Here is a 12,229-nt window from a genome sequence, read left to right as displayed (position 1 = left end):
GCTGTGGCCTGTGGCTGTCTGAGGGGAACCGACTGTCCAGAGGTCCCCGATGGGCCATGCTGGTCATCTAGATCCAGGGAGACAGAGCTGCTGTCATCACTGGGGGCCTCTTCTGGGGGTGGAGTGGACATTTGTGGCCCCTCCTGCGCGGTGACGTGGCGTTCGGGTCCTGCAGGGGTATAAAAGTATGATTATTGCTTCTGTGTGTGCCATAGCGTGCAATGGGTGGGTGCCTGTGTACCCCTGTGCTTGCATTCCTGTGTGGGGGCTTTTGTGATAGTGGTTTGGGGGGGGATGGGTATGTGCAGTGGGCATGCTTAGGTGATGGGTGTCCATGCTTTGTGGTCGCATGCAGGGCTTGGTGTTGGGATGGGTGGGTTGTGAGGGTGAGACATTTGCAAGGAGTAGGTGTGATGGGGTGGGGTGAGGGTGGGGGTATGAGTTGGCATGCTGGTGAGGTGGGGGGGATGAAGTAGTTAAGATTTGACTTACCAGAGTCCATTCCTCCACCTACTCCTGTGAGGCCCTCAGGATGCAGGATCGCCAAGATCTGCTCCTCCCATGTTGTAAATTCTGGGGGAGGAGGTGGGGGTCCGCCGCCAGTCCGCTGCACCGCAATGTTGTGCCTGGATACCATGGAACGCACCTTCTCCTGTAGGTCGTTCCACCGCTTCCTGATGTCGTCCCGATTTCTTGGGTGCTGTCCCACAGCGTTGACCCTGTCCACTATTCTGCTCCATAGCTTCATCTTCCTGGCAATGGTGGTGTGCTGCACCTGTGTCCCGAAGAGCTGTGGCTCTACCCGTACAATTTCCTCCACCATGACCCTGAGTTCAGTATCAGAAAACCTGGGGTGTCTATGCGGTGCCGTGGGGTGGGTGATGTGTGGGGTGGATTGTGTGGTGCTAAGTGTGGTGATGTGTATTGGTGTGTAGTTTGAAGTGCGTGGTAATATTGCTGGGTGACAGTGAATTGCGCGTCTGGGTGCTCGGGTCTCTTTTCTCTGTGCATGTTCATGAATCTCTAGGAGTGGGGGTTTGTGGGTGATGTGGGTGTGTGTTTTATATTGTGTTGGGTGTGTGGGAGTGTTGTTTGTATGTGTATCAGGTGTGTGTATTTTGAATTATCCAATGTGGCTGTGTTTTGTAAGTGTGTGTATTTTGAGTGCGGCGGTGTGTAATGTCAATGGAATACTGCGGTTGAAAGACCGCCGCGTGGATTAGTGTGTCGTGATAGTGTGGGCGTATTTCTGTTGGCGTGACGGTGGAGGTCTGGTCATCGACAGTTTCTCGCTGGCCTTTGGTGTGGCGGATTTTTGTGGATGTCTGTATTTTGGCGGTTTGCCTGTTGTGGGTCAGAATGACCGTGGCGGTTTACCGCGGCGGTGTTATGGCGGTCTTCTGCACGGCGGTAAGCGCCTTTTACCGCCGAGGTTGGAATGACCACCTGAGTCTGATCCCATACCATGTGACACCTGTCAGCCTAATCCTGGTTTGTTCCAGCTAACTAGCAGAGACAGTGACACCTTCATTTATGTCAAAGGGTGTTTCTGCTGCCTCCACGCCAGGACCATCAAGATCTGGAACATACATTTGAGTTCCAAACAGGAAGTACGACCCCAGGGACCTTCTAGGCAGATTATTAAGTGCTCTCTGGACTCCATACATGTGATTAAGCCAACTAAGACCTGTACTTAAAACTCTGGCTATTAAGGATTTCTTTAAATCTCAGTTTTGTCACTCCACAACACTATTTCCCTCTGGATGAAGTGGAGATGAGTAATGGAGTTGAACCCCTAACGAAGCCATGGTGTCCCTGAATGCCCTTCAGGCAAAAGCAGGGCCCTGGTCCAAGTGGTAAGTCGCAACTGCATATGTGCCCATAAAGACTTGCAAATCTTTAATAACTGTCCGAGCGTCATCTGAGCTTTGTGGCCACACCTATAGAAATCTGGGGTAGGAGTCAACAGCGACTAGAATGTATTTGCATGCACTGTCAGGTGTCAAAGGACTGCAATGGTCCAGGTACACACATTGTAATGGTTTGTTAGAAATTAAGAGTTTGACGGTGGACCCCTTAATTTGTTGGCATATATCACAATAAAGGACATACTGCTTGGTGTGTTTGTATAGACAGAGCCACCAATAATGAGCATGCAACAATGATATTGTAGCCACCACACCTGCATGGGCAGAAGCAAATCCCTCATGCGCTTCTTTGATCAATTCTGTTCTTAAGTCTTTATTTGGAATTACTCAAATTCCCATGCCTGGTATTTGTACCTCTGCATCAAGCATGCCTTCCATCCGGTAGGAATATTTAGTGGGATATCCTTTAGGTAGAGGTGTGCCGTCAGCCGAGGCTTTCAAGGCAACCAGTATTTTATCGTCCGGTTTTGATCTAGAACACGTTACTGCAGGAACAGAAGCCGTAGCTACTGCTGATTTGGCTGCTTCAACAGCCAATGTATTTCCCGCAACGTGTATTCCAACAAGTGTATGTACAACATGGACATTTGGTAGCATTTCCTTTAGATCTGCTACTTTGCCCAACAGAAGTCTGTGTTTGATAGTATTACCTTTGAAATCTCTTAACTCATTCTGGCACCAGTAATGCAGATATTAATTGAAGGACTGGACACAATAGTACAAATCGCCGACATTTAGAAATAGCTGGTCAGGATCCGTGTGTTATAGTGCCATCATCAGAGCCTTTAGCTCTGCTAATTGTGCACTGCAATCCCCTAGGGATGCGTAAAGGTATGTTGCGGATATAATTTACTACCCTCCATGTAGCCGCTTAGACTGCGCAAGCAGCGGAATATCAATGCTTTGTGCCTATAGCAGGTTGTGCTGAGCCATCAGTGTACATGACTCTTTGATATTGATCAATAGGCAATGTATTTGTTGGAACTGGGTATTCTAGTCCATATTGCAAAATTTCTTGAGTTTGTAACTTTGGGTCAAAAATATAGTCAACATCAGTGGCTGTCAAAGATTGGATCCAACGTGGATGTAATGCTTTAGCGTTTGGAACGCTGGCTTTGGTAACAGCCTCAAGTGCTGAGATTTCAGATGCGACAATAATGCATTTTCCCTGGGCTAGTGATCTTTCTTTAATGACAGCCATCTGAACAGCAGTGAGAATCTTCTCAGTGGGAGCAAAATGTTGTTCTGCTGTTGAATAGAAATGTGATTTGTATGCAATCAGGACTGTCTCACCCTCATTAAATGTTACATAGGTGAAACCAATGGCACCAGCAATTACTCTGATGATCAAATGTTTTTTATTGTCCCTTGTGTGTAGGTGTTGTGCTGCAAGCATGTCTTATTGCAATGCTCTGAGGATGTGTGTGTGTTCGACTGTCCAGAATTTACTGGAAAAGTCAGTACGTATCAAGTCATATAAGGGTTTGATGAGTGAAGCTTAATCTGGAATGTAGGTTCTGCCAAAATTTAGAAAAACGAACAGTGACTGGAGTTTTTTAATGGTATTTGGGGTTGTAACTGTGTGCATTTTTCTAAGAATTGTGGCAGTAGGCTCTTCCTTCACTTGATAATTTGTATCCCAGAAACAGGACACTAGAGAAGGCTATTTAAAAAAAAAAAAAATATTGAATAAATAGCCAAATTCGGCAAATCCTACAACAATGTGGGCTACCCGTCTTAGATGTTGCAAAAATTAATTGTCTGTAAGGTAGATATCGGCTACATAGGATAATGCTTCAGGGTCAATGTCATGCAATATTGAGGATTCACAAGCCGCGAACAGTCCTGGACTGTTCTTATACCCCTGTGGTAAACAACAGAATTTCTTCAAAGAGCCTAGTGCACTGAAACTTGCTAGGTCTCTACTCTCAGGCACTATATTTTGGCAGCAGAAGTGACTAAAGAATCGACACACGGAGCTAGAGAAACGACGCGCAGCATCGCTAATGGAGGCTGGGAGATCACAACCCACACTGTGTGGTTTTTGGATCATCGTGCGGCTGGATTTCCGACGCAAACACTGCTGGTCGTGTAAAAACAATGCAAGGCCTGCCCGGACCTGAGAGTGCTCACCGGATTGACGCATCGCTCTCCTGCAGAGAGAAGAAATGACACCCGACCCGACGAAAGGAGTAAAGATGCAAGGTCTCGTGAGTGAGTGAAATCGACGCATCACAAGTCCTTTTTGGCACACACTCTTCAATGTGGGGTTATTTTTGATGCACCCAAGGTACATTTTCACACTAACAGTGTTAGGGGGTCATTACGACCCTGGCGGAACAAGTCCGCCAGGGCCGTGGGACGCGGTGGCACCGCCGACAGGCCGGCGGTGCCCCGCGGGGCATTCTGACCGCGGCGGCTCAGCCGCGGTCAGAGAAGGGAAACCGGCGGTCTCCCGCCGGTTTCCCGCTGCCCCAAAGGAATCCTCCAAGCCGGCGCAGCATGCTGCGCCGGCATGGGGATTCCGACTCCCCCTCCCGCCATCCAGTTCCTGGCGGTTCTCCCGCCGGGAACCGGATGGCGGGAGGGGGAGTCACGGGGCCCCTGGGGGCCCCTGCCGTGCCCATGCCTATGGCATGGGCACGGCAGGGGCCCCCATAAGAGGGCCCCTAAAAGTATTTCAGTGTCTGCAAAGCAGACACTGAAATACGCGACGGGTGCAACTGCACCCGTCGCACCTTCCCACTCCGCCGGCTCTATTACGAGCCGGCGTCATCGTGGGAAGGGAGTTTTCCCCTGGGCTGGCGGGCGGTCTTGTGAAGACCGCCCGCCAGCCCAGGGGAAAACTCGGAATAACCGCGGAGCGGTATTTCGGAGGGGGGAAGCCTGGCGGGCGGCCTCCGCCGCCCGCCAGGCTCGGAATGAGGGCCTTAGTGTGTGTTTAAAACTACATGAAGACTCTTTTTGCTTTTGAATTGATAACTTGACTTGTGCATTGTGGATTTTTATCGTTTTGGTCTTGTTTTGTTTAGATAAATACTGCCTATTTGTCTAAACCTGTGTTGTGTAATTTTGTAGTGATTTCATTAAGTTTCTGTGTGTGTTGGTACAAATACTTTACACCTAGCACTCCGAAGTTAAGCCTACTGCTTGTGCCAAGCTACCAAGGGGGTAAGCAGGGGTTAGCTGAGGGTGATTCTCTTTTACCCTGACTAGAGTGAGGGTCCTTGCTTTAACAGGGGGTAACCTGTCTGTCAACCAAAGACCCCATTTCTAACAGTGCAGGTGTATTTTCAGGTGTATAGTGATGAAATGTATTTGTGTTCCCATTGGAAATGTGACCAAGAATATAACTCTAACAATGAGTTTCAACAACAAATGTAACTGGACCCCTGGGCTGTTAGACCAGTTGCCAATAAATGTGCAGTAAGGGGTGGTCACATATTGACTGCAATTGCTACCCATTTTGGGTTCATCATGGTAAGTGGTAAATTTTGTTCAGAGATAAGCACACCAAGTGGGGATTATCCTTTTGGGGTTCAAGCTTGCTCAACCTAGAGCGTTAGTTAGTTACTCCCTACTTAGCTGAGGAGGAACAAATTCCTCAATACCACGGACGTCTCCGTATATAGCACTGAGGTGTCCTTGCATGTAGTGAGACATAGGTACTCAGGAGGACCTGAAAATAAGTGCCTGACCAAACATTACAGGCGCCATGTTGCGTAGAATCTCATTATCCTAATGATATTACTGGATTTGGGCGGCAGAGTCACCTGTACTGTGGGGACTGAGTCTTATCCCTCACCATGTGACACACGTCAGCCTCATCTGGGTTTGTTCCGGCTAGCTAGCAGTGCCTCATCTCCACCCAAGAGCAGGGATGATTGGAGCAACCGGGCACATGGCATACATGACTCCTCAGGGGAATCGTGGTCACTCAGATCTCATCTGTTTCTCTCATTTACATTAGTCTCATGCATGCAAGGAAGATCAGAGGCAGAGTAAAGATAAATAAGGTTTTATTGAAGTAACTGCATCTTAGATAATAAAACATGTATTGCAATAACAACAGCGATGAAACACAATAAGGTTAAAATTGTGACAAGGAGAGTAAAACACAAGAATAACGCTACCATACTGTCACTAATGTTTTAGGGGTTGTTCCTACCTAAGTTATGTTCAAGCATACCATGTTAGGCTCTAAATCTGCCTTTCAAGTTCCCCCTGGGAAGACATCATCCCTCATACCTCAGTAAGAGGCCTGTAGACTACGTAAGCAGCTACAGTGAGACAATCAGCATACAGTCGTGGTCTTCTGGCTGGAATCTCCCTCTGACGTACATGGGTCAAACTAGTGTTTGAATAATAAAATAACTGATGTTTCAAGAAAGGAACCCCCCCCCCTAGAGTGTGTATATTTCTGCAAATATTGGAGACGAAGGCCCTCATTACAACCTTGGCGGTCGCATAAGGCCGACCGCCAAGGTTGTACCACCAGTCGGCCGCCCATGCAGCCAGAAACCTGACGGCCGTATTTGGACATCCCTGCTGGGCCAGGGGGGATATTGGCCGTAACATTGCAGCTGGCGGAAATGTGGCAGTGTGGCGGGTGCAGCAGCAATCGTCGCGCTTTTCGCTGTCTGCCAGGCAGACAGTAAAAATCGCAACAGGGCTGTGCCTGGGGGCCCCTGCACTGTCCATGCCAAGTGCATGGGCAGTGCAGGGGCCCGCGACTCCCCTTCCCGCCAGCCTTTCCATGACGGTGTCTACCGCCATGGACAGGCTGGTAGGAAGGGGAGTCAAAATCCCCAGGCAGCGCTGCCTGGCAGATTCAGACCGCCGGGACAACCATGGCGGTAAACCGCCGGTCCCGGCAGTGTGACTGCGGCGCTACCGTTGTGGTCAAAATATGGCGTTTCGTACTGCCAGCCTGTTGGCGGTACGATCGCCACTTCAACCCTGGCGGTCGTTGACCGCCACGGTTGTAATGAGGCCCAAAGCGTACCGCTTTTGCCGGCAACCTATCTTACTGCAGCCTTGAGAAAAGCACAGAGTGAAAGAAAGGTCTTGTTTAAGGTCGCAGTGCTGACCTAGGCGAAGAACAGCTAGATAGAGAAATTAAAACAAATGTGGCTAATGTTGAAATAATAAAACAAAGCCAAATAAAATATATCTAGGTTAAAGTGCACAGCGGCAGGCCTAGTTTGCTAAAATAATGTATATAAAACTATAGCTAATATGGCTACACAACAGTGAGTTCCAAGGTGGTGGAAAATTGAATGGATTATTTAAAGATAATACAATTCTGCCTCTGGGACTGTTTGTCCTGTTCTGTCTTGTGATTTTGTATCCAAGGAGGCTGATGTGGTAATGACAATGCATGACGAGGGAGTCAGACTGGTTTCAGTCGGGAAGGGAAGGTGTGGTGAATGGCCATGTCGCGGATCCCATATTTCAGTGGTGTGAATAGTGAGGGAGTTAGTTTTGAGAAATATGTAGAACAGGACAGGGAGAGGTACGGCGTAGTGGAGGTCTGGTATGTGTGGTCATGGTTATGAATGTGTTGGGTGCATGTTGGAAATGAGCTGGTGCGGGAGGGTGCTTGTGAAATGGCAGGTGATGCAGGAGAACACACGTTTAGTGTTGGGTGGTGAGGCGCAGCAGTAGCACGGGGAGATATTACCTATTTTCAGGGCATGGAGGGTTGTGGGCGGGAGGGAGGAGGCCTAGGGCTCCTAATGCTGGGCATGGGTGGGGTACAGATAGGATCAGACAGGATTACCTTTGGCGCACCAGCAGCATGTCTGCACTTAAGTCTCCATTTATTGAAGATGGGTGATGGGAAAGGAAGTCCTCTTGCTTGGTGTCTTCTTTTAAAGAACTTTTTGGAGGGAAGCCAGAGATGCCATTTTCTGTGCAGATGGATGTTGGGAAAACAGGTGATAGCACTGCCTGTGCAGATGTATGGTAGAAGTCCAGTGATGTTATTTCCTGTGGAGTTGGATGAAGGGAAATCAGGTGAAGTCCCTTATTGTGCAATTGGGTGATGGACAAATTAAGTCCTCTTGCTTGGCCTCTTCTTTTACAGACTTTTTCCCATTTTGAAAATATATTTAAGACCAATCCTTACTTAAAACTGATATTTTTGTTCTTCTACCAAAGCTTATTTTAGCATGTATTTCTATATCAAACTGCCTATTTAGCTGATTGTAGGAAAGCTATACTTCTGTGGATGTTCCATTTCATACAAAGCTAACATTTTCATTATGCATTATTTTTATGTTCTTGTTAGAAGAAATATGGCTCTTGAAAAGGTTGTGAGGAATTTAAAGGCTAAATAATGTTCAAGCATATACGTTGAAAAATACTGAACACACTCAAACAGGGTTTTCCCTTTTTGGTTATCATTGTGTAATGTTTAGGTCTGTGTTATCCAAGACCTTTTTATTTTATTAAATTAAAATTACATGCACAATAAGTCCCCTTAAGGGGGCTTTCAGCCACTTCTCTTCATCCATTGGTCTGTTGTTGTGTCATTCACATTTTGTTTCCATCTACTAGCAACATGTGATAATTAAGTCAACATACTTAAACCACTGGCTAACTTCACTTTGAGTGTCAACATTTAGGCCCATATTTATACTTTTTGACGCTAAACTGCGCTAACGCAGTTTAGCGTCAAAAAATTTAGCGCCGTCTAACGCCATTCTGAAGCGCCATGCGGGCGCCGTATTTATGGAATGGCGTTAGCCGGCGCTAGCAGACCGGCGCTGCCTGGTGTGCGTGGAAAAAAACCACGTAGACCAGGCAGCGCCGGCGTAGGGGGAAAATGGCGTTAGGGCGTCTTAAAATGGGGCAAGTCAGGTTGAGGCAAAAAAATCGCCTCAACCCGATTTGCGCCATTATTTTCGACGCCCAGACACCATTTAAATGACTCCTGTCTTAGTAAAGACAGGAGTCATGCCCCCTTGCCCAATGGCCATGCCCAGGGGACTTATGTCCCCTGGGCATGGTCATTGGGCATAGTGGCATGTAGGGGGGCACAAATAAGGCCCCCCTATGCCACCCAAAAAAAAAAAAAAAATGTAAAAAATTATACTTACCTGAACTTACCTGAATGTCCCTGGGGTGGGTCCCTCCATCCTTGGGTGTCCTCCTGGGGTGGGCAGGGGTGGCAGGGGGGGTCCCTGGGGGCAGGGGAGGGCACCAGTGGGCTCATTTTGAGCCCACAGGCCCCTTAACGCCTACCCTGACCCAGGCGTTAAATAGTGGCGCAAATGCGGGGTTTTTTGACCCGCCACCTCCCGGGCGTGATTTTTGCCCGGGAGTATAAATACGACGCATTTGCGTCGCCGTCATTTTTTTAGACGGGAACGCCTTCCTTGCATCTCATTAACGCAAGGAAGGCGTTCACGCAAAAAAATGACGCTCTTTACTCATACTTTGGCGCTAGATGCGTCTAACGCCAAAGTATAAATATGGCGTTAGTTTTGCGCCGAATTTGCGTCGAAAAAAACGACGCTAATTCGGCGCAAACGGAGTATAAATACGGGCCTTAGCCTTTTCACAAGGATCATGTCCACAAACAACACAGTTTTGTTCAGTGTCTGTATTTTCCTTTTTACTTTATTTTTAGTTTGCTGTTACTTTTATGCTTGGAGGTTGATGTGGTAGGAGGACACTTTCTACCAGATCTGAGCAGAGGGCATAGTTCAGCTTCATCAGTTCCTGTCTCCTGTCAATGCTGTTGGAAATTCTTTCTGAAGTGAACGTTATCTGACTGCTTCTTTTTCACACCACACTAGCAGCTCACATGAACTTTAAATGTAAGCTAATACCCCTGCTTTCATTCCTTCTTTCACTCCTTCCTTATTCTTTTCTTTGTTCTTCATTTTCTTTTCTTTCATTCTTTCTTTCTTTCTTTCATTTCTTTTCTTCATTACTTTTTTCTTTCCTACTTTGCTTCTTTCTTTTCGATGTCGTGTATTTCTCCCATTTCATTCATTTTTCCTCTATCTTTCCTTTGTTTCCTCTTCTTTCTTATTCCTTCCTTCTTTTTTCTTTCATTTCTTTCTTTCCTTATTTCCTTTTTTCCCTTTCTTTTTTCTTTCTAGCCTTTTCTTTCTTTCCTTCCCCTTTTCTTCCATTTTTTTCCTTCCCTTCCCCTCCTGTTCTCTTCTCTCCCCTTCTTCTTGTTTTAAGTCTGTGTTAGTGAAAACCTTGATTATACTAAAATTATTAGTATGACCTAGTTACTCAAAGGTTTTCAGACATACTTCATCATCTAGTCTGTGGCTGGGTCATTCACATTCCTCCTCAAGCCAGTCCAGCATGCATCAAGGGGCAGCACACTTCAACATTGGCTGTTTCACAAGGAGCACACCCACAAACAAAATAGTTCCTGTCAGTGCCTGGAAGTACCATAACAATGTGTGCTTTTAGGAGACCAAAACATTTTTAACGAGGCCCTGGTAGTTCCCGAACAATAAAGGTTTGCTTAACCCATAACAAAACAAGAAATTCCAATAGGCTGGCTGCCACCGCCAGACCTAATGGTTTTGTCAATGATTGTTTTAAATAATTTAATAGTACGAAAGCTCGAGCAGGTTCTTAAAAGATATATTAATCATCCCGTTAAATGTATTTTAAAGCGTTCTCAAACGGCAAATGTTTTACCTATTAGTATTCTTTAAATGATTCTAAGTGCATTTAAAAAAAGAAATGAAATACACTTGCAGGAACCTACCATTCATTCCTCATTCCAAGTGCCGTGGTGATTCGAGGGTCCTTTAATGGCAGTTACCAACCACATCGTAATTAAGAAATCCGCAGTAACTCTGCAGAACCTGTACATTCCATCCGGATACTTCAGTTGAACATACCCTGGGGGTACACATCGTAGTAACTGATAGTTTTCCTGCACTACAGCTACAGATGCTTCTGGTATCTGTAACTCCATAAGAGGGAAGGGGGAGTATGGAACTTAACGCCAGGCCTTTCAGAGTGCGGTCCTCAAGGGGTTTAAAAGAGGGGCAGACTGTAACAAACCAATTAGATATTTGCAAGTTGTGTGTTGGAAGTGATGCAGTTATGAATGAGCGGTTTATATAAAGAAAAAAAGTAGAAATTCCAAAAATATCTATCGGTATTTATGCAAAGCATAAGTTGTGCAGGTGTTAAAAAATGCCAATGGAATTGTTTTAGAATTTGCCCACTGTTGTATCTTCCATAGAAGAGAGTGTGAATTAAATATTTTTATAATTGTGTTTTATGACATAGGCTTGTTGATTACGGAATGTATCCAATGTCTCCATTTTAAAATAATATTTACATCTGCTTTTTTTTTCTTTCACAGTTTTAAGTCTGGAAAGTAGATCAATGCATCTCAACAGTTTGGTCCAAGAAGCACAACAGAGAGTTAGCGAACTCTCTGCCCAAGTGTTGAGTGAACGTGTCTCTATGGAGAACTCGGACAAAGAGAAACAGCTTAAGTCCTGGGAGTGGAGATACCGGTTGTACAAGCGGATGAAAACAGGCTTTGAACATTCCAGTAAGCATAAGTAAAAACGATAAGAGCAGGAATAATACGAGGCCCTATATTTGTGATTGTAAAGCCTAAATGAGTGGTTCTCACCAGTTTGACATCTTTGGCTGTGGACCCCCACTTATTCAGTACTTGAACGCGGGGACCCTCTCTGACCCATTTTAGGAATCTGTGGACCACCACTGAGTCGTTACTGGAAGCGGGGTACTCCGGCCTAAGCATTTTCAATGATTTGAACCAAACGATACACCAAAAAAAACTGAAACAAGCATTCATAAAATGAATGCACATCGGATGAAATAACTCTTTAATTCACAAACATAGAAAAAGAAACATTTAAATTTTAATTGGACGTTTGGAGCATTTTTAAATTCAACTGAGGCCACTTCATCCTCCATTTTATATTGTGTTTCATGCACTTGCATAGATCCCACTGATCAATCTGAGAATACTGAGTTAATATTTAGGCCCTCATTACTCGTACCGCCATCAGGCCACCTGTGTGGCCTGAACACCGCCAGCCCTATTAGGAGTTCTCCGCAGGGTTTGTGTTTCCGCCGGCCGGTCCTGTGATGAACAGGGCCTTAACATTGACGTCAGCTCGTAAGTAAGCCAGCACCAATGTGGCAGTGCAGTGGGTGCAAGAGCACCCGTCGTGCTTTCCACTGCCCATAATTCGGGCAGTGGAAAGCACGACAGTGCTGTCCATGGAGGCCCTGGCCCCCTGCACTGCCCATGGTGGGGCTACCGCCATGCA

The 12,229-nt window shown here is 46.3% G+C and overlaps 1 protein-coding gene across 1 annotated transcript in view; it reads left to right on the top strand.

The window, feature by feature from the left end:
- The window catches only part of ANKFN1 (ankyrin repeat and fibronectin type III domain containing 1), a 1,012,473-nt gene that overhangs the window by 191,659 nt on the left and 808,585 nt on the right, over positions 1–12,229 (top strand). The window contains exon 3 of the mRNA XM_069202026.1: positions 11,284–11,478. Coding sequence (XP_069058127.1) covers positions 11,284–11,478 — 195 coding nt within the window. The remainder of the gene's footprint in view (positions 1–11,283; positions 11,479–12,229) is intronic.

Source organism: Pleurodeles waltl, chromosome 7 (genome assembly GCF_031143425.1).
Source record: "Pleurodeles waltl isolate 20211129_DDA chromosome 7, aPleWal1.hap1.20221129, whole genome shotgun sequence".
In the NCBI taxonomy this organism is placed as follows: domain Eukaryota; kingdom Metazoa; phylum Chordata; class Amphibia; order Caudata; family Salamandridae; genus Pleurodeles; species Pleurodeles waltl.
This window is presented reverse-complemented; position numbering and strand designations above follow the sequence as displayed.